The sequence below is a fragment of the Pseudophryne corroboree genome, chromosome 6, assembly GCF_028390025.1.
Source record: "Pseudophryne corroboree isolate aPseCor3 chromosome 6, aPseCor3.hap2, whole genome shotgun sequence".
NCBI classification, from domain to species: domain Eukaryota; kingdom Metazoa; phylum Chordata; class Amphibia; order Anura; family Myobatrachidae; genus Pseudophryne; species Pseudophryne corroboree.
The window spans coordinates 521,318,527-521,340,592 of NC_086449.1; the positions used below are offsets into that span (position 1 = coordinate 521,318,527).

The 22,066-nt window shown below is 45.7% G+C and overlaps 1 protein-coding gene across 4 annotated transcripts in view; it reads left to right on the plus strand.

Moving 5' to 3' along the window:
* The first annotated feature begins 2,453 nt into the window (after positions 1-2,453).
* MDM1 (Mdm1 nuclear protein) overlaps positions 2,454-22,066 on the plus strand; it is a 132,387-nt gene continuing 112,774 nt past the window's right edge. For 2 of the 4 annotated variants that reach the window (XM_063927514.1, XM_063927515.1), the window contains exons 1-2: positions 2,550-2,661; positions 4,147-4,252. In XM_063927514.1, coding sequence (XP_063783584.1) covers positions 2,644-2,661; positions 4,147-4,252 — 124 coding nt within the window. In that variant the 5' untranslated portion in view covers positions 2,550-2,643. The other 2 variants (XM_063927512.1, XM_063927513.1) reach the window with 2 other exon arrangements.

Here is a 22,066-nt window from a genome sequence, read left to right on the forward strand (position 1 = left end):
CACATTAAAAATTTTAAAGTGTTGGCTCGCCTGATCACCCCATCTATACCCCATGGTACTGAACTCCAGCATCCACTATGGATGATAGAGAAAGAATGAACACCAAAAGGAACTCTAGTGATAAGCGATGTGAGGCCAACTGTCACAAGTAGCTTCGGAAAAGAGTAGGACAACATTCACAGCCTATTTTCACTTCTGCATATACAGTCCTAAAAATCTGGGGTGTGAGAGCACGTTTGAAGCTTTGGAAAGAGTTGGAGAGTCTGTTTGGGGGATGGAGAGAGTTCCAGTGGTGGGAAACAATCATCAAAGCCGGAGCATGAAGAGGTTATCAGTTGGGAGGACAAGCAGCAGTCATTGGCTGTGCAAAATGAGCTGGTTGGAATGTGGAAGGTGACGAGATCAGAGATGTAAAGAGGAGAGGATTGGATGAGGACTTTGTAATAATAATAATAATAATAATTTTATTTATATAGCGCTCTTTCTCCAATAGGCCTCAAGGCGCTTAACAGATACATTGCATGTAGTACAGAAAATAATGAAGTACATTTTCATAAAATACAGAAGCATGTAGATACTAAAGGGACATTATGGAAATGCTTGAGTAAACAGGAAAGTCTTGAGTCTATTTTTGAAGGATTCTGTAGTTGGTGCCTCTCGCACTGTGCAGGGAAGTGAGTTCCATAGAGTCGGAGCCGCATGACTAAAAGCTCGATCCCCCCAGATGACTTAAGGGAGATTCTAGGTACTGCTAAAAGTCCTTCATCTACAGATCGCAGCAATGTCGTGAATGTGACAGGTTTAAATCAGATTTAGAAGGGAAAGTGGAGCCACTGTTAGGTAAAGTACCAACCAATCTGCTCCTGTTATTTTTCAAACACAGCCTGTAACATGGCAGCCAGGAGCTGATTGGTTGGTACTTTATCTATCTCCACTTTATCACTTTCCAAGGCTTGGTACATATCCCCCTGAATGGGAGGTACAAAAGAGAAGGGCAGAATCAAGGACAACTTTGATACTGCAGACTTATGGGGTAGGAGAGATTTTAATCAATAGAAAACGTATTAAAGATATAAGATTTATAAAAAAAGATTAAGTACTGATACATGTTATTGTACTATACCATAGATTATTTGTTTTACAGAGAAACTACAGCAGAAAACTAAAAGGCTGCATACAGCCCTCCAAGCCTTCAGATCACCACTCCTTTGAGCTCCTGTTATCCTGTAACGGGTATGGGTCATTAGGTCGACCACACTTAGGTTGACAGTCATTAGGTCGACCACTATTGGTCGACATTGACTAGGTCAACACCTGAATTAGGTCGACACATTCATTAGGTCGACATGAACAAGGTCAACATGGAAAAAGGTCGACATGAGTTTTTTTTTACTTTTTTTGATGTTTTCTTCGTACAGTGACGGGGAACCCCAATTAGTGCACTGTGTCCCCTCGCATGGCTCGCCATGCTTCGGGCAAGGTGCCTCGCTGCGCTCGGCACAGGTTAATATTCCCAATCGTAGTCCACGTGGATCGTAAAGTATGAAAAAGTTCAAGAAATGGAAAAAATTGGAAAAATGCATGTCGACCTAGTGGCCATGTAGACCAATAGTGGTCGACCTAATGACTGTCGACCTAAATATGGTCGATCCAATGACCGTATCTCACGTGTAACACTTGTTTAACCACTTGCCTGGCATGGTCGCATCAGATGCGACCATGCCTGCAAGTGCTCTATCTGACCTGGTCGCACGGGATGCGACCAGTCAGATAGAGAGTGTTAGCAGCGGCAGGGAAGAGAAACTTCCCTCCGCTGCTGCTGTCAGAGGGACCGGAAGGTCCTTCTGCTTCCTGCACTCTCCCCGTGTCTGCCATGCTGCCGATCACTGCTGATTGGTCAGCACGGCAAGACCCCCCACCCAGCAGCTGCAGACAATGGCAGCCGCTGGGGAGTGTAAATAAACCCTCCCTAGCTGCCCCCAGACCCCCCTGCATACCTTGAGGCTGTCTCGGCTTTCAAAATGAAAGCCACGATGGTCGCGATCGATGTTTTGATGTTTGGGCAAAAAAACATTTTTGTGAAAAAAAAATTCAAAAAAATATTTTTTTTCCTTTTTTTTTTTTAACTAAAATCATTTGGGATAGGGTTAAATTCATGTTCTTCACCTAATTCACTCATAAAAAAACCCGACAATTTCGGAGCGTTTTTTTGCAAAATAAGCGGTTAAAGGCCTTACTCATGTAATGTCATATACATGCCGCTTTCATTTATTAATTTCCCAAGAGTATCAATTATTAAACAACTATTTCTCAGAAGAATTCACAGACCCAAGTTAATGACCTAGAGCAGACTACACGTAATTATGTGCAACAAGACGCGTACAGATGGGAGCTGCTCTGTGCCTGGGCGAGGAGTAAACACACACAGCAACTGCGTGATGCGGGGACTCCGGAAGCCGCCCAGCGATTGGTGCTGTGTCCACCCGATCTTTAGGAAATGCGCATGCGTGATGCCGATAGGACGCGGTCCGGGATTTGCCAAGGTAACGGCTTCTGTGTACATCATCTCCCTGATCACATTATCCCTCAGCGGTGGCGGCTCTGCTCCGGAGACAGCCTGGGGAGAGGAGGCCTAGCAGCAACATGCCGGTCCGATTTAAGGTGCCGCTGTGTGACATACATGACCTGCGTTATATGTATTGGCATTGCGCTCAGCTGCCTGGGCACTGTGTATGATGGGCACTGTGTATGGTGGGCACTGTACACAGGCGATCTGAGGCGGATGGCTGTCACTGTACTATAGGCTGCTGTGGCAGAGCTGCAAGTGCTTGGCAGTAGAAGTAATAGCTGCACACAAGTGGTGACTTGTGTAGGGTTGTGGCAGCTAGAATGAAACGTTACGTGTTGTACTTTTAGTTTCGAATTCCTTCTCTGTTTCCTTCCATCTGCTCTGCTGGGTCTCACTGACCTGATACACGCTGCGATGAGCCCTCAAGTGTCGGTCAGGTTCCACATTCTGTAACGGATTCAGTATGGATGACCGGCGGACGGGATGCCAGCTCTCAATATCCCGACAGTGGCATCCCATCCGCGAGAATGCCAGCAGCGGGGCGAGCGCTAAGAGGCCCCTTGCGGATTCGCTATGCTCGCCACGCTGCGCCTGCCACAGTGCGTTCTCGGTAGCTTGCTGGGCTCGCCACAGGATCTATTCCCACTCTATGGGTGTTGTGGACACCCACAAGTGGGAATAGCCCTGTTGAGCTGGGATTCCGGCTGGCGGCATTGCCAGCTGGTGAATTAAACGCATCCCTCTGTAACACCCTCTGTTCCCTGCTAAAAGTATAGTGGTGGTCAATAAGAAGAAAAAGAGGCTTCTATGTTTAGTAGAAAGTAGGAACCACTACTAAAGTATATATTACAGGTTGAGTATCCCTTATCCAAATATTCCGAAATACGGAATATTCCGAAATACGGAATATTCCGAAATACGGACTTTTTTGAGTGACAGTGAGATAGTGAAACCTTTGTTTTCTGATGGCTCAATGTACACAAACTTTGTTTAATACAGAAAGTTATTAAAAATATTGTACTAAATGACCCCCAGGCTGTGTGTATAAGGTGTATATGAAACATAAATGAATTGTGTGAATGTAGACACACTTTTGTGCACAAAGTTACAAAAATTATTGTCTAAAATGACCTTCAGGCTGTGTGTATAAGGTATATATGTAACATAAATGCATTCTGTGCTTGGATTTAGGTCCCATCACCATGATATCTCATTATGGTATGCAATTATTCCAAAATATGGAAAAATCCCATATCCAAAATACCTCTGGTCCCAAGCATTTCGGATAAGGGATACTCAACCTGTATTATTATTATTATTATTATTATTATTATTATTATTAATAATAATAATAACAGTTACTTATATAGCACTGACATATTTTGTTGTACTTTACATTAAGCTGCTAAGAAGTAAAAACAAAACAAAAAAACAAATTAATTACATGGACTGCAATAAGCATTGCTATCATTTCATACTTTAATTACTGCTAGATTTTGCATGTCAAGTTTAAATAAACCATTTTATGTGACAAGACCTGTACTTGTACAACATTTCAGATTTTGTTTTAAATATAGGGTTTATCAGAATATGGCAAGAATTTCAAGTGGAAAACATCCAGTGATTTCAGTCATCATCGTAATGAGATGTCCAGATGGGCCGGCCTTCGATCCGATGAGCTTGGTGAGAGATAGATGTAAAAGTTGTAGAATAAGAAGTATAGTATTTCATTAAGGTGTGGTCAGCGTAATGTTTGCTAGATATAGATACCTCACAAGCAGTGTTGGGCTCCTACCCTTCTTGAGGAGGGGGACAGCCTGTCATTCTGCTTTCTGGTTCTAGACGGCAGTGCCTGTGCCTTGCCACCTGTCATATCCATGGTGCATGTGCAATGGACATGGCAGGCGCTGGGACAGGCTAATGCACTCAAACTCTGACGCATGCGCACAAGCCCGACTTCTATGGACTTCATCAGCTGCATCCCCTAGGAACTTGGTAAGACTGACAGCATGACAGGAGAGGGGCTTCCCACGGAAGCACGCTCTCTGTTAATAGTGATACAGCTGGCAATCCCAGGGTTAGAAAACACCTCCCACTCGTGCTGCCTGTCCTTTGTGTGATTAGCAGATGGTGCCTCCCATGGGAAGTCTCTGCCAGTGTAGCCCGTGCACAGACTACAACTGGCTCACTGGAGGTGGCCAAATCATTGGGTCCTGCAAACCCTAGGTACTGTAAAATCCACCACTGCTCACAAGTGTCCCTTTTATTCAGCAAAGAAAGCGCACATTACCTTAAAAATCATCTTACGACTTTAGCGCAGCAGCATAAGGTACTTGTTCAGTCCAAATTTTACATTAACTTAGAGCTGAGTAGTAAAGCTCGTTAACAAATATTCCTTCTAATTATGGATTACCTTTTACTTTTCTAGTTTGAATATGCTGTGTTTCTGATATCACAGTTCTTAAGAAGCAAAAATACAGTAGATAAGGGTGCCACATCATACTCGTGGGCTGAAGGGTGCCCTCAGACACTCCATATCACAAGCTTAAAGCTGCCCACACACTATACAGTAATTGGTCAGATTTTCCAACAATCAAGTGATCAGCCTGTTTTATCGTACAGTGTGTAGACATGTAAAAAAATGTCCAAAAACGCTTGCATTTCGATTATCTGATCGGTCAGACTTGACAGAAGATATCGGCCAAAAAGTTGCGGAATCGTGCAGTGGTTGTATGTATTCTCTATAATCTGCCCATATTTCCTACTGTTTATCCTGATTACCTCATCCTCCTTGTTGGCAGACATACACTGTGTGGTGTGGCAGAAAATTAGTAATTTAAAAAACAATAATAAAAAAAATCCCTTAGTGTGCTGATATCGGGCCCTTCCACTGCCGGAAAACTCGTTTAAGGAATAATCACATAGTGTGTACCTAGCTTACGATGTATCTCTATCCAGCACAAGATGTAGTTTTGTGTGCACTTGAAGGAATTTATATAGAAGTCAAGCATACTGTATTTGGACAAAATGTTCTATGTCGATGCATTTATTATGTTGCCAGTGACATTGCTAGCATCATGATGTCAACAAGGTTAAAATTCTACTTAAAGCATTTTAATGGTGTAGGCCAGAGGTTCTCAAATGCAGTCCTCAAGGCACCACAACAGTCCTCAAATTTACAACTTGCATCAAACCTCTAATCAATCCTGTATTCACAGTTTGTGCTGCCCTAGACATTATTATATCATACAGTAAATTGCTGTTTTGCACTGCACATGCTCCAGCAAACATCCAATATAATAACGGGCCAAGGCTGCTCCTCACCTCTGTTATGTGTGCCAGCGGCCTCTAGAGGCCGCTCCACAGACCAAATGACACCTTTGTATGCTGCAAGCTGTCACAGCTGAAAGTGAAAATGCTAATACAGGGAGATGTTACAGCCTGCTGCTAATTAATTAAAAATACTGATCTGACTGTCTACTGCCTATGGACAGAGGGTTCTGGAGAGAGAGAGAGAGAGAGGTAGGTTTTTGATTTGGCAGTTGCCATTTATAACGACCTTTAATATTCAAAATTGTCTGTATTTTCTATCTATTTGTTTGATTTCCACTTACTGATATAAAACATTCATTTATTTAAAAAGAGAATAAAACAAACACTTTGTCACAGAGAAAAAATACTATAAAACAAAGCCTCCTGGAGGCAAACAAATCATTACTATCACTTTAATAACAAATTTCTAGTGATACATTTCTAGGAGATAAATTACAAAAAATACGGGTAAGAGCATAAAAAATGCTTAACTTTTTCAGGAGTGAGGTGTAATCAAGATCCCAACGCGTTTCGTCCTATGGACTTTGTCAAGGGGTGGGCACCCGTATTTTTTTAATGTCATTTATCTCCTTTATCACTAGAAATTTGTTTTTAAAGTTGTTTGACTCCAGGCTTCATTTTATAGTATTATTTCTCTGTGACAAAGTGTTTGTTTTATTCTCTTTATAAATAAATGTATGTTTTATGTTTTAGACATTCTTTCACAGTCTTTTTATATACATATAAACACCAAAGGTCGCTCTAATTACCCTATCCGTTTTTCCCATATTTACCTCTTAGGCGACTTACCAGGTTTTAAGGTTTTGGGGAGTATCTTTTTAGACTGATTCACTTGTGTTAACAAGAGTTCCGCATCTCAGCGCTGAAGTTTCCTCCTGTAAAAAAAAATAAATAAAAAAAAATAAAATATATATATATATATATATATATAGAATAGGAGATCCTTTTTGCGCTCTATAATTGGACCTATACCTTTGATTGTACTCAATAATTTTATTAAGGGGCAAGCTTCTACACAGAGATGGTCCCCTGACGAACAAGACCAAAAATAGAAATCAAGAAATAGTATATCTCTGTGGAGCGCACTTAATGACTGAAATAAATATATTTATGTCTAATACAATTTAATATGGTTATATTGGTTTCTGACAAAGAGAGGATGACATCACACAAACACCCTTTAAACTTTAAAACATCTGTTGCTTTTTATTGCTAAAATAATTAAATTTCAATACTGATAAAAAATGATGTACACTTTTACAATGTCTTATTGTTCATTACAGCCAAAAAATTGAATAACAACTTTTCCAAACAATAAAAGATTTTTTCACTCAACGCGTTTCGTCGTATGTCGACTTCTTCAGGAGTGTTTTTTATGAAAAGGTAATTAATTAGTTTGAAACAGCTGTATTTTCACAAAATTATAATCCATATTTTACTAAGAATTATTATGTATAATTAACTTCCATAGTTTTGTAGTATTTAATGAATCTTCCTATTTGCGACCATCTGATGGTTAATATTAATCTTCCAAAGGCTTGTAATTAATTTGTCCAAATTTTTATTTAATTTACCTACAATACTTTCATTTGTCCAAAAAATATATATGAGGATCCGGCAATGGAATAAATAATATTAAGCTTCTTTTATTTCCCAGCAGCTCTCCTTGTGTGTCCTCATACACAGAGATCCAAAAGTGGAATCCTCATATATATTTTTTGGACATATGAAAGTATTGTAGGTAAATTAAATAAAAATTTGGACAAATTAATTACAAGCCTTTGGAAGATTAATATTAACCATCAGATGGTCGCAAATAGGAAGATTCATTAAATACTACAAAACTATGGAAGTTAATTATACATAATAATTCTTAGTAAAATATGGATTATAATTTTGTGAAAATACAGCTGTTTCAAACTAATTAATTACCTTTTCATAAAAAACACTCCTGAAGAAGTCGACATACGACGAAACGCGTTGAGTGAAAAAATCTTTTATTGTTTGGAAAAGTTGTTATTCAATTTTTTGGCTGTAATGAACAATAACACATTGTAAAAGTGTACATCATTTTTTATCAGTATTGAAATTTAATTATTTTAGCAATAAAAAGCAATAGATGTTTTAAAGTTTAAAGGGTGTTTGTGTGATGTCATCCTCTCTTTGTCAGAAACCAATATAACCATATTAAATTGTATTAGACATAAATATATTTATTTCAGTCATTAAGTGCGCTCCACAGAGATATACTATTTCTTGATATATATATATATATATATATATATATATATATATATATTTCTCTGACGTCCTAGTGGATGCTGGGAACTCCGTAAGGACCATGGGGAATAGCGGCTCCTCAGGAGACTGGGGACAACTAAAGAAAGCTTTAGGACTACCTGGTGTGCACTGGCTGCTCCCTCTATGACCCTCCTCCAGACCTCAGTTAGAATCTTGTGCCCGGCTGAGCTGGATGCACACTAGGGGCTCTCCTGAGCTCCTAGAAAAAGAAAGTATATTTTAGGTTTTTTATTTTCAGTGAGATCTGCTGGCAACAGACTCACTGCTACGAGGGACTAAGGGGAGAAGAAGCGAACCTACCTGACTGGAGATAGTTTGGGCTTCTTAGGCTACTGGACACCATTAGCTCCAGAGGGATCGAACACAGGACCCGACCTCGATCGTTCGGTCCAGGAGCCGCGCCGCCGTCCCCCTTACAGAGCCAGAAGCATGAAGATGGTCCTGGAAATCGGCGGCAGAAGACTTCGGTCTTCAACAAGGTAGCGCACAGCACTGCAGCTGTGCGCCATTGCTCCTCATGCACATTTCACACTCCGGTCACTGATGGGTGCAGGGCGCTGGGGGGAGGGGCGCCCTGAGCAGCAATATGAATACCTTGTCTGGCAAAAAAATCACAATATATAGTCCCAGGGGCTATATATGTGATAAATACCCCTGCCAGAATCCATAAAAAAAGCGTGAGAAAAGTCTGCCGAAAAAGGGGCGGGGCTATCTCCCTCAGCACACTGGCGCCATTTCTCTTCACAGTGCAGCTGGAAGACAGCTCCCCAGGCTCTCCCCTGTAGTTTTCAGGCTCAAAGGGTTAAAAAGAGAGGGGGGGGCACTAAATTTAGGCGCAAATATGTGTATTATAGCAGCTATAAGGGAAAAATCACTGTGGGTAGTGTGAATCCCTGCATTATATAGCGCTCTGGTGTGTGCTGGCATACTCTCTCTCTGTCTCCCCAAAGGACTTTGTGGGGTCCTGTCCTCAGTCAGAGCATTCCCTGTGTGTGTGCGGTGTGTCGGTACGGCTGTGTCGACATGGTTGATGAGGAGGCTTATGTGGAGGCGGAGCAGATGCCGATAAATGTGATGTCGCCCCCTGTGGGGCCGACACCAGAGTGGATGGATAAGTGGAAGGTATTAACCGACAGTGTCAACTCCTTACATAAAAGGCTGAATGACGTAACAGCTGTGGGACAGCCGGCTTCTCAGCCCGCGCCTGCCCAGGCGTCTCAAAGGCCATCAGGGGCTCAAAAAACGCCCGCTACCTCAGATGGCAGACACAGATGTCGACACGGAGTCTGACTCCAGTGTCGACAAGGTTGAGACATATACACAATCCACTAGGAACATCAGTTACATGATCTCGGCAATGAAAAATGTGTTATACATTTCTGACATTAACCCAGGTACCACAAAAAAAGGGGTTTTATGTTTGGGGAGAAAAAGCAGACAGTGTTTTGTTCCCCCATCAGATGAGTGAATGAAGTGTGTGAAGAAGCGTGGGTTCCCCCGATAAGAAACTGGTAATTTCTAAAAAGTTACTGATGGCGTACTCTTTCCCGCCAGAGGATAGGTCACGTTGGGAGATATCCCCTAGGGTGGATAAGGCGCTCACACGTTTGTCAAAAAGGTGGCACTGCCGTCTTAGGATACGGCCACTTTAAAGGAGCCTGCTGATAAAAAGCAGGAGGCTATCCTGAAGTCTGTATATACACACTCAGGTACTATACTGAGACCTGCAATTGCCTTCAGCATGGATAGTGCTGCTGCAGCGTGGTCTATTACCCTGTCAGGACAGGGATACTATTTGCTAACCATAGAGCATATTAAAGACGTCGTCTTATATATGAGGGATGCACAGAGGGATATTTGCCGGCTGGCATCCAGAATTAATGCAATGTCCATTCTGCCAGGAGGGTATTAGGGACCCGGCAGTGGACAGGCGATGCTGACTTTAGAAGGCACATGAAGATTCTGCCTTATAAGGGTGAGGAATTGTTTGGGAATGGTCTCTGGGACCTCGTATCCACAGCAACAGCTGGGAAGGAAAATATTTACCCCAAGTTTCCTCACAGCCTAAGAAAGCACCGTATTATAAGGTACAGTCCTTTCGGCTTCAGAAAAGCAAGCGGGTCAAAGGCGCTTCCTTTCTGCACAGAGACAAGGGAAGAGGGAAAAAGCTGCACCAGACAGCCAGTTCCCAGGATCAAAAATCTTCCCCCGCTTCCTCTGAGTCCACCGCATGACGCTGGGGCTCCACAGGTGGAGCCAGGTGCGGTGGGGGCGCGTCACGGGAACTTCAGCGACCAGTGGGCTCGCTCACAGGTGGATCCCTGGTTTCTGCAAATAGTATCACAGGGATACAAGCTGGAGTTCGAGGCGACTCCCCCTCGCCGTTACCTCAAATCAGCCTTGCCTGCTGCCCTCGAGGAGAGGTAGTACTGGCGGCAATTCACAAGCTGTACTTCCAGCAGGTGATAATCAAGGTACCCCTCCTTCATCAAGGACGGGGTTACTATTCCACAATGTTTGTGGTACTGAAAACAGACGGTTCGGTGAGACCCATTCTAAAATTGAAATCCTTGAACACTTATAGACGAAGGTTCAAGTTCAAAATGGAATCGCTCAGGGCGGTTATTGCAAGCCTGGACGAAGGGGATTACATGGTATCACTGGACATCAAGGATGCTTACCTGCATGTTCCCATTTACCTTCCTCACCATGAGTACCTCAAAATTGTGGTACAGGACTGTCATTACCAATTCCAGACGTTGCCGTTAGTCTGTCCCCGGCACCGAGGGTATTTACCAAGGTAATGGCCAAAATGATGATACTCCTTCGAAAAAAGGGAGTTATAATTATCCCGTACTTGGACGATCTCCTTATAAAGGCGAGGTCCAGGGAACAGTTGTTCGTCGGAGTAGCCCTATCTCGGGAAGTGCTACAACAGCACGGCTGGATTCTGAATAGTCCAAAGTCGCAGCTGGTTCCTACGACGCGTCTACTGTTCCTAAGTATGGTTCTGGACACAAAACAGGAAAAAGGGTTTCTCCCGGAGGAGAAGGTCAAGGAGTTGTCATCTCTAGTCAGAGACCTCCTAATACAAATACAGGTGTCGGTGCATCAATGCACGCGAGTCCTGGGAATTATGGTAGCTTCTTACGAAGAAATTCCATTCGGTAGGTTCCATGCAAGGATCTTCCAGTGGGATCTGTTGGACAAGTGGTCCGGGTCGCATCTTCAGATGCATCGGCTGATAACCCTGTCTCCAAGGGCCAGGGTGTCGCTGTTGTGGTGGCTGCAGAGTGCTCATCTTCTAGAGGGCCGCAGATTCGGCATACAGGACTGGGTCCTGGTGACCACAGATGCCAGCCTTCGAGGCTGGGGGGCAGTCACACAGGGAAGAAACTTCCAAGGATTATGGTCAAGTCAGGAGACTTCCCTACACATAAATATTCTGGGACTATGGGCCATTCACAATGCCCTAAGTCAGGCTAGACCCCTGCTTCAACACCAGCCGGTGCTGATCCAGTCAGACAACAACACGGCGGTCGCCCATGTGAACCAGCAGGGCGGCACAAGAAGCAGGATGGTGATGGCAGAAGCCACAAGGATTTTCCGATGGGCGGAAAATCATGTGTTAGCACTGTCAGCAGTGTTCATTCCCGGAGTGGACAACTGGGAAACAGACTTTCTCAGCAGGCACGACCTCCACCCGGGAGAGTGGGGACTTCATCTAGAAGTCTTCAAAATGATTGTACACCATTGGGAAAGGCCACAGGTGGACATGATGGCGTCCCGCCTCAACAAAAAGCTAAAAAGATATTGCGCCAGGTCAAGGGACCCTCAGGCGATAGCTGTGGACGCTCTGGTAACACCGTGGGTGTACCAGTCGGTGTATGGGTTCCTTCCTTTGCCTCTCATACCCAAGGTATTGAGAATACTAAGAAGGAGAGGAGTAAGAACTATACTCGTGGTTCCGGATTGGCCAAGAAGAGCTTGGTACCCAGAACTTCAAGAAATGATCTCAGAGGACCCATGGCCTCTGTCGCTCAGACAGGACCTGCGGCAGCAGGGGCCCTGCCTGTTCCAAGACTTACCACGGCTGTGTTTGACGGCATGGCGGTTGAACACCGGATCCTAAAGGAAAAAGGCATTCCGGAGGAAGTCATTCCTACGCTGATTAAGGCTAGGAAAGATGTGATCGCAAATATTATCACCGCATATGGCAAAAATATGTTGCTTGGTGTGAGGCCAGGAAGGCCCCAACGGAGGAATTTCAACTGGGTCGATTTCTGCACTTCCTACAGTCAGGAGTGACTACAGGCCTAAAATTGGGTTACGTTAAGGTCCAGATTTCGGCTCTGTACATTTTCTTCCAAAAAGAACTGGCTTCACTGCCTGAAGTTCAGACTTTTGTTACGGGAGTGCTGCATATTCAGCCCCCGTGTGTGCCTCTAGGGGCACCGTGGGATCTCAACGTGGTGTTGGATTTCCTGAAGTCGCATTGGGTTGAGCCACTTAAATCCGTAGAGCTAAAATACCTCACGTGGAAAGTGGTCATGCGGTTGGCCTTGGCGTCGACCAGGCGTGTATCAGAATTGGCGGTTTTGTCATGCAAATGCCCTTATCTGATTTCCATATGGATAGGGCGGAATTGAGGACTCGTTCCCAATTCCTTCCTAAGGTGGTATCATGTGAACCAACCTATTGTGGTACCTGCGGCTACGTGGGACTTGGAGGACTCCAAGTTACTGGACGTAGTCAGGGCCCTGAAAATATATGTTTCCAGGACGGCTGGAGTCAAGAAAACTGACTCGCTATTTATCCTGTAGGCACCCAACAAGCTGGGTGCTCCTGCTTCTAAGCAGACTATTGCTCGCTGGATCTGTAGCACGATTCAACTTGCACATTCTGCGGCTGGACTGCCGCACCCCAAATCTGTAAAAGCCTATTCCACAAGGAAAGTGGGCTCTTCTTGGGCGGCTGCCCGAGGGGTCTCGGCTTTACAACTTTGCCGAGCTGTTACTTGGTCGGGTTCAAACATTTTTGCAAAAGTCTACAAGTTTGATACCCTGGCTGAGGAGGACCTTGAGTTTGCTCATTCGGTGCTGCAGAGTCATCCGCACTCTCCCGCCCGTTTGGGAGCTTTGGTATAATCCCCATGGTCCTTACGGAGTTCCCAGCATCCACTAGGACGTCAGAGAAAATAAGATTTTACTCACCGGTAAATCTATTTCTCGTAGTCCGTAGTGGATGCTGGGCGCCCATCCCAAGTGCGGATTGTCTGCAATACTTGTATATAGTTATTGTTAACTAAAGGGTTATTGTTGAGCCATCCGTTGAGAGGCTCAGTTATATTTCATACTGTTAACTGGGTATAGTATCACGAGTTATACGGTGTGATTGGTGTGGCTGGTATGAGTCTTACCCGGGATTCAAAATCCTTCCTTATTGTGTCAGCTCTTCCGGGCACAGTATCCTAACTGAGGTCTGGAGGAGGGTCATAGAGGGAGGAGCCAGTGCACACCAGGTAGTCCTAAAGCTTTCTTTAGTTGTGCCCAGTCTCCTGCGGAGCCGCTATTCCCCATGGTCCTTACGGAGTTCCCAGCATCCACTACGGACTACGAGAAATAGATTTACCGGTGAGTAAAATCTTATTTCTCCGACGTCCTAGTGGATGCTGGGGATTCCGTAAGGACCATGGGGAATAGCGGCTCCGCAGGAGACTGGGCACAGCTAAGAAAGATTTAGGACTACCTGGTGTGCACTGGCTCCTCCCACTATGACCCTCCTCCAGACCTCAGTTAGAATCATGTGCCCGGCTGAGCTGGATGCACACTAGCGGCTCTCCTGAGCTCCTAGAGAGAAAGTATTTTAGGTTTTTTATTTTACAGTGAGATCTGCTGGCAACAGACTCACTGCAGCGAGGGACTAAGGGGATAAGAAGCGAACCTACCTAACTGGTTGTAGCTTGGGCTTCTTAGGCTACTGGACACCATTAGCTCCAGAGGGATCGACCGCATGGAACCGGCCATTGATGTTCGGTCCCAGAGCCGCGCCGCCGACCCCCTTACAGAGCCAGAAGCAAGAAGAGTCCGGAAAATCGGCAGCTGTGCGCCATTGCTCCTCATACACACTTCACACTCCGGTCACTGAGGGTGCAGGGCGCTGGGGGGGGGGGGGGGGCCCTGAGCAGCAATAAAAACACCTTGGCTGGCAAATATATCACAATATATAGCCCCAGAGGCTATATATGTGATAAATACCCCTGCCAGAATCCATAAAAAAGCGGGAGAAAAGTCAGCCGAAAAAGGGGCGGAGCTATCTCCCTCAGCACACTGGCGCCATTTCTCCCTCACAGCTCCGCTGGAAGGAAGCTCCCTGGCTCTCCCCTGCAGTCTACACTACAGAAAGGGTAAAAAAGAGAGGGGGGGCACTAAATTTAGGCGCAATATACATATAGCAGCTATAAGGGGATATAATTTAGTTAATCCCTGTATTATATAGCGCTCTGGTGTGTGCTGGCATACTCTCTCTTTGTCTCCCCAAAGGGCTTTGTGGGGTCCTGTCTTCTGTCAGAGCATTCCCTGTGTGTGTGCGCGGTGTGTCGGTACGGCTGTGTCGACATGTTTGATGAGGAGGCTTATGTGGAGGAGGAGCAGGTGCCTATAAATGTGTTGTCACCCCCTGCGGGGCAGACACCTGAGTGGATGGACTTGTGGAAGGAATTACGCGAAAGTGTCGACTCCTTACATAAAAAATTTGACGACATGCCAAATGCGGGGCAGCCGGCTTCTCAGCCCGTGCCTGCCCAGACGTCTCAAAGGCCATCAGGGGCTCTAAAACGCCCGCTACCTCAGATGGCAGACACAGATGTCGACACGGATACTGATACCAGTGTCGACGACGAAGAGACTAATGTAATGTACAATAGGGCCACTCGTTATATGATTGAGGAAATGAAAAATGTTTTACACATTTCTGATGTGACCCCAGGTACCACAAAAAAGGGTATTATGTTTGGGGAGAAAAAACTACCAGTAGTTTTTCCCCCTTCTGAAGAATTAAATGAAGTGTGTGAAGTAGCGTGGGCTTCCCCCGATAAAAAATGGGTAATTTCTAAAAATGTACTAATGGCGTACCCTTTCCCGCCAGAGGATAGGTCACGTTGGGAAACACCCCCTAGGGTGGATAAAGCGCTTACACGCTTATCAAAAAAGGTGGCACTACCGTCTCCGGATACGGACGCCCTAAAGGAACCTGCTGATAGAAAGCAGGAGGCTCTCATGAAGGCTATATATACGCACACTGGTATTATACTGAGACCAGCTATTGCTTCAGCATGGATGTGCAGTGCTGCAGCTGCGTGGTCAGATTCCCTGTCAGAAAACATTGACACCCTAGACAGGGACACTATATTGCTAAACGTAGAGCATATTAAAGACGCTGTCTTCTACATAAGAGATGCACAGAGGGATATTTGCCGGCTGGCATCTAAAATAAGTGCACTGTCCATTTCTGCCAGGGGAGGGTTATGGACCCGGCAGTGGACAGGTGATGCAGATTCTATAAGGCACATGGAAGTTTTGCCTTATAAGGGTGAGGAGTTGTTCGGGGATGGTCTTTCGGACCTAGTGTCCACAGCAACGGCTGGGAAGTCAGCATTTTTACCACATATCCCCTCACAACCAAAGAAATCACCGTATTATCAGGTACAGTCCTTTCGTCCCCAAAAGAACAGGCGGGGTAGAGGCGCGTCCTTTCTGCCCAGAGGTAGGGGAAAAAAGCTGCAGCATACAGCCACTTCCCAGGAACAAAACTCCTCCCCCGCTTCCTCTGCTAAGTCCGCCGCATGACGCTGGGGCTCAACAGTCGGTGCCAGGTACGGTGGGGGCCCGTCTCAAAAACTTCAGCAATCGGTGGGCTCGCTCACAAGTAGATCCCTGGATCCTTCAAGTGGTATCTCAGGGGTACAGGCTGGAATTCGAGACATTCCCCCCCCCCCCGCCGTTTCCTCAAATCTGCCTTACCAACGACTCCCTCAGAAAGGGAGGCTGTGTTAGAGGCAATTCACAAGCTGTATTCCCAGCAGGTAATAGTCAAGGTGCCCCTACTTCAACAAGGACGGGGTTACTATTCCACAATGTTTGTGGTACCGAAACCGGACGGTTCGGTGAGACCCATTTTAAATTTGAAATCCTTGAACACATATATAAGAAAATTCAAGTTCAAGATGGAATCGCTCAGGGCGGTTATTGCAAGCCTGGAAGAGGGGGATTACATGGTATCTCTGGACATCAAGGATGCTTACCTGCATGTCCCCATTTACCATCCTCACCAGGAGTACCTCAGATTTGTGGTACAGGATTGTCATTACCAATTCCAGACGTTGCCGTTCGGCCTGTCCACGGCACCGAGGGTATTTACCAAGGTAATGGCCGAAATGATGATACTCCTTCGAAAAAAGGGAGTTTTAATTATCCCATACTTGGACGATCTCCTGATAAAGGCGAGATCCAGAGAGCAGTTGTTGGTCGGAGTAGCACTATCTCAGGAGGTGCTACACCAGCACGGTTGGATTCTGAATATTCCAAAGTCACAGCTGGTTCCTGCGACACGTCTACTGTTCCTGGGGATGATTCTGGACACAGTCCAGAAAAAAGTGTTTCTCCCAGAGGAGCCAAGGAGCTGTCATCTCTAGTCAGAGGCCTCCTGAAACCAAAACAGGTGTCGGTGCATCACTGCACGCGAGTCCTGGGAAAGATGGTAGCTTCCTACGAAGCAATTCCATTCGGCAGGTTCCATGCCAGAACCTTTCAGTGGGACCTGTTGGACCAATGGTCCGGATCGCATCTTCAAATGCATCGGTTGATAACCCTGTCTCCAAGGACCAGGGTGTCTCTGCTGTGGTGGCTGCAGAGTGCTCATCTCAAAGAGGGCCGCAGATTCGGCATACAGGACTGGGTCCTGGTGACCACGGATGCCAGCCTTCGAGGCTGGGGGGCAGTCACACTGGGCAAAAACTTCCAAGGACTTTGGTCAAGTCAGGAGACTTCCCTACACATAAATGTTCTGGAACTGAGGGCCATTTACAATGCCCTAAGTCAGGCAAAGCCCCTGCTTCAAAACCAGCCGGTTCTGATCCAGTCAGACAACATCACGGCAGTCGCCCATGTAAACCGACAGGGCGGCACAAGAAGCAGGATGGCAATGGCAGAAGCCACAAGGATTCTCCGATGGGCGGAAAATCACGTGTTAGCACTGTCAGCAGTGTTCATTCCGGGAGTGGACAACTGGGAAGCAGACTTCCTCAGCAGGCACGACCTCCACCCGGGAGAGTGGGGACTTCATCCAGAAGTCTTCCAACTGATTATAAACCGTTGGGAAAGGCCACAGGTGGACATGATAGCGTCCCGATTAAACAAAAAGCTAGAAAAATATTGCGCCAGGTCAAGAGACCCTCAGGCAATAGCTGTGGACGCTCTATTGACACCGTGGGTGTACCGGTCGGTTTATGTGTTCCCCCCCTCTTCCTCTCATACCCGAGGTACTGAGGATAATAAGGAAAAGAGGAGTAAGAACTATACTCATTGTTCTGGATTGGCCAAGAAGGTCTTGGTACCCGGAACTTCAAGAATTAATCTCAGAGGACCCATGGCCTCTGCCGCTCAGACAGGACCTGCTGCTGCAGGGGCCCTGTCTGTTCCAAGACTTACCGCTGCTGCGTTTGACGGCATGGCGGTTGAACACCGGATCCTAAAAGAGAAGGGTATTCCGGAGGAAGTCATTCCTACGCTCATTAAAGCTAGAAAAGATGTAACCGTACAACATTATCACCGCATACGGCGAAAATATGTTGCGTGGTGTGAGGCCAAGAAGGCCCCAACGGAGGAATTTCAGCTGGGTCGATTTCTGCACTTCCTACAGTCAGGGGTGACTATGGGCCTAAAACTGGGTTCCATTAAAGTCCAGATTTCGGCTCTGTCGATTTTCTTCCAAAAAGAACTGGCTTCACTGCCTGAAGTTCAGACATTTGTCAAGGGAGTGCTGCATATTCAGCCTCCTTTTGTGCCTCCAGTGGCACCGTGGGACCTCAACGTGGTGTTGGGTTTCCTAAAGTCACATTGGTTTGAGCCACTTAAAACCGTGGATTTAAAATATCTCACGTGGAAAGTGGCCATGCTTTTGGCCTTGGCTTCGGCTAGGCGTGTGTCAGAATTGGCGGCTTTGTCATGTAAAAGCCCCTATTTGATTTTCCATATGGATAGGGCAGAATTGAGGACTCGTCCCCAGTTTCTTCCTAAGGTGGTATCAGCTTTTCACTTGAACCAACCTATCGTGGTGCCTGCGGCTACTAGGGACTTGGAGGACTCCAAGTTACTGGACGTAGTCAGGGCCTTGAAAATTTATGTTTCCAGGACGGCTGGAGTCAGGAAAACTGACTCGCTATTTATCCTGTATGCACCCAAAAAACTAGGTGCACCTGCTTCTAAGCAGACTATTGCTCGCTGGATTTGTAGCACAATTCAGCTTGCGCATTCTGCGGCTGGCCTGCCGCAGCCTAACTCGGTAAAAGCCCATTCCACGAGGAAGGTGGGCTCTTCTTGGGCGGCTGCCCGAGGGGTATCGGCTTTACAACTTTGCCGAGCTGCTACTTGGTCAGGGGCAAACACGTTTGCAAAATTCTACAAATTTGATACCCTGGCTGAGGAGGACCTTGAGTTCTCTCATTCGGTGCTGCAGAGTCATCCGCACTCTCCCGCCCGTTTGGGAGCTTTGGTATAATCCTCATGGTCCTTACGGAGTCCCCAGCATCCACTAGGACGTCAGAGAAAATAAGATTTTACTCACCGGTAAATCTATTTCTCGTAGTCCGTAGTGGATGCTGGGCGCCCGTCCCAAGTGCGGACTGTCTGCAATACTTGTATATAGTTATCGTTAACTAAAAGGGTTATTGTTGAGCCATCTGTTGAGAGGCTCTGTTATGTTCATACTGTTAACTGGGTATCATATCACGAGTTATACGGTGTGATTGGTGTGGCTGGTATGAGTCTTACCCGGGATTCAAAATCCTTCTTATTGTGTCAGCTCTTCCGGGCACAGTGTCCTAACTGAGGTCTGGAGGAGGGTCATAGTGGGAGGAGCCAGTGCACACCAGGTAGTCCTAAATCTTTCTTAGCTGTGCCCAGTCTCCTGCAGAGCCGCTATTCCCCATGGTCCTTACGGAGTCCGCAGCATCCACTACGGACTACGAGAAATAGATTTACCGGTGAGTAAAATCTTATTTTATTTATATATATATATATATATATATATATATATATACAGGTTGGGTCTCCCTTATCCAAAATGCTTGGGACCAGAGGTATTTTGGATATGGGATTTTTCCGTATTTTGGAATAATTGCCTAACATAATGAGATATCATGGTGATGGGACCTAAATCTAAGCACAGAATGCATTTATGTTACATATACACCTTATACACACAGCCTGAAGGTAATTTTAGCCAATATTTTTTATAACTTTGTGCATTAAACAAAGTGTGTCTACATTCACACAATTCATTTATGTTTCATATACACCTTATACACACAGCCTGAGGGTCATTCAATACAATATTTTTAATAACTTTGTGTATTAAACAAAGTTTGTGTACATTGAGCCATCAAAAAACAAAGGTTTCACTATCTCACTCTCACTCAAAAAGGTCCGTATTTCGGAATATTCCGTATTTCGGAATATTTGGATATGGGATACTCAACCTGTATATATATAGCTAACGCTGCTCCTCACCTCTGTGGTGCCGCTAGCAGCCACTGGAGTGCACCCGATGGAGCTCCATTCAGGGGACACACACACACACACACACACACACACACACACACACACACACACACACACACACACACACACACACATACTCATATATACACTGCACCCCCCCACCATATACTGCCTCTATATACATTACACCCCCAATCCTCTTCCATATTCTGCACCCCCTCCATATACTGCCGCTATATACATATTGGACCCCCATATCCCTCCATATAGTGCCCCCTATATACAGGGCACCCCCTCTTCCAAATACTGCTCCCGCCATATATCGCATACTCTGCACCCCCTCCTCCATATACTATGCTTCAACCCCAGGTTACTTGCCGTCCCGGGACTCAGTAGTAAGTAGCAGCAGTAACCAGGAAACGGATGCAGGAACCACCAGACGGTCCTGCGGGGCTCAGAGCGGAAGCACCTGTGGCCACTTGCCGGCAGGGGGAGAAGGTGAATCAGCCCAGCAAGCAGGGGTGAGACCGTGGATGAGGTGAGCAGTACGGTGACCAGGAGGGGGGTCAGTGCTGAGGCTGCAGATGATGTGGGTGAAGAGGAGGCAGATAACTGTCTCAGCTCTTTATATATACTGTGCACTGGCGGAAGGGTGGGGTCCTGTACTCGTCCCTCCCACACCTTGCACAGGCCATGCCCAGACCCCTCCCACCAGCTGCTGGTGGCTACTGGTGTCCTCTACCCCTAGACTGGCCGGGATGTTTGAGGGAACTGGTGAGCTTAAACATGCCAGTACTGATGTATATAGTGCAGCATCAGTATAGCCTGACCATTACAGATATACAGTACGTCATTTTGATGGGCTTTTAACTAGTCATTTTTATTAAGAAAAATACACTAAACATCAAGTAGTAAAAAAATAGAAATAAATATAAAATAGTATGAAATTAATATAAACCCATTTATGTGCTATTTGAAATGTTAGTGCCCTTGTTACTAGTAGGGTTTACATGATAAATACATCACTTTGCCTGTTTGTAAATGGGCCATTAGGTAAGTTTAGAGAGGAGTACAGAAAAACAATTTGAGGCATGTAATGTCCAATGTTTGTATATGTATACGTTATGTTTTCACTGCTAGTGAATGCTGACAGTTAATACTATAATTATTTGAACCACATTTTAGCACAGTGCTAATTTTAGTTGTTTGAATTATCCAGTTATACAGTAAAGATAATATCACAGAGGGCTACATTATGCATTTAACTGAGGTAAAATATTCCTCTGAGTCAGCTTCACTATTCACTATATATTAGCTAATATTTAATTCTTGTTCTTTGGTACTTTCAGATATTTGGTTCCCCTGATACACAGCAATCCGTCATAGGGGGTAATTCAGACCTGATCGCACGCTAGCTTTTTTCGCTGCGCTGTGATCAGGTCAGGTATGCCCCACAAAGCGGAGGCGCGTCGCACAGGTACAAAGCGGATCGTTGCTGTACGATGGGTTTTACGAAGAATCCATTCGCACAGCCGATCGCAAGGAGATTGACAGGAAAAGGGCGTTTGTGGGTGGCAACTGACCGTTTTCTGGGAGTGGTTGGAAAAATGCAGGCGTGTCCAAGCGTTTGCAGGGCGGGTGTCTGACGTCAATTCCGGTCCCGAAGAGACTGAAGTGATCGCAGTGACTGAGTAAGTCGTGGGCTACTCAGAAACTGCAAAAGATCTTTTTGTACCGCTCGGCAATACAGGCGATCGCACACTTGCACAGCTAAAATACACTCCCCTGTAGGCGGCGACTATCTGATCGCAGCGCTGCAAAAAACTGCTAGCGAGTGATCAGGTCTGAATTAGGCCCATAGTTGCCTGCAGGAAAGGCTGGGAGCCTCCAGCATTTTGGGGAGCTCACCAGCCTCATATATCCAGCTACTTCCCCAGTGAACTGAGCTGTCCAGTACTTTTTAGTGCAGGTGGTAGTGAATCGGGATGCGGTTACATTGCTGGCAGTTGGGATCCCGGCGGTCAGGATACCGATGCCAGAATCCCGACCACTGAATCCCGGCTAACAGATGTTATTCCCAATCGTG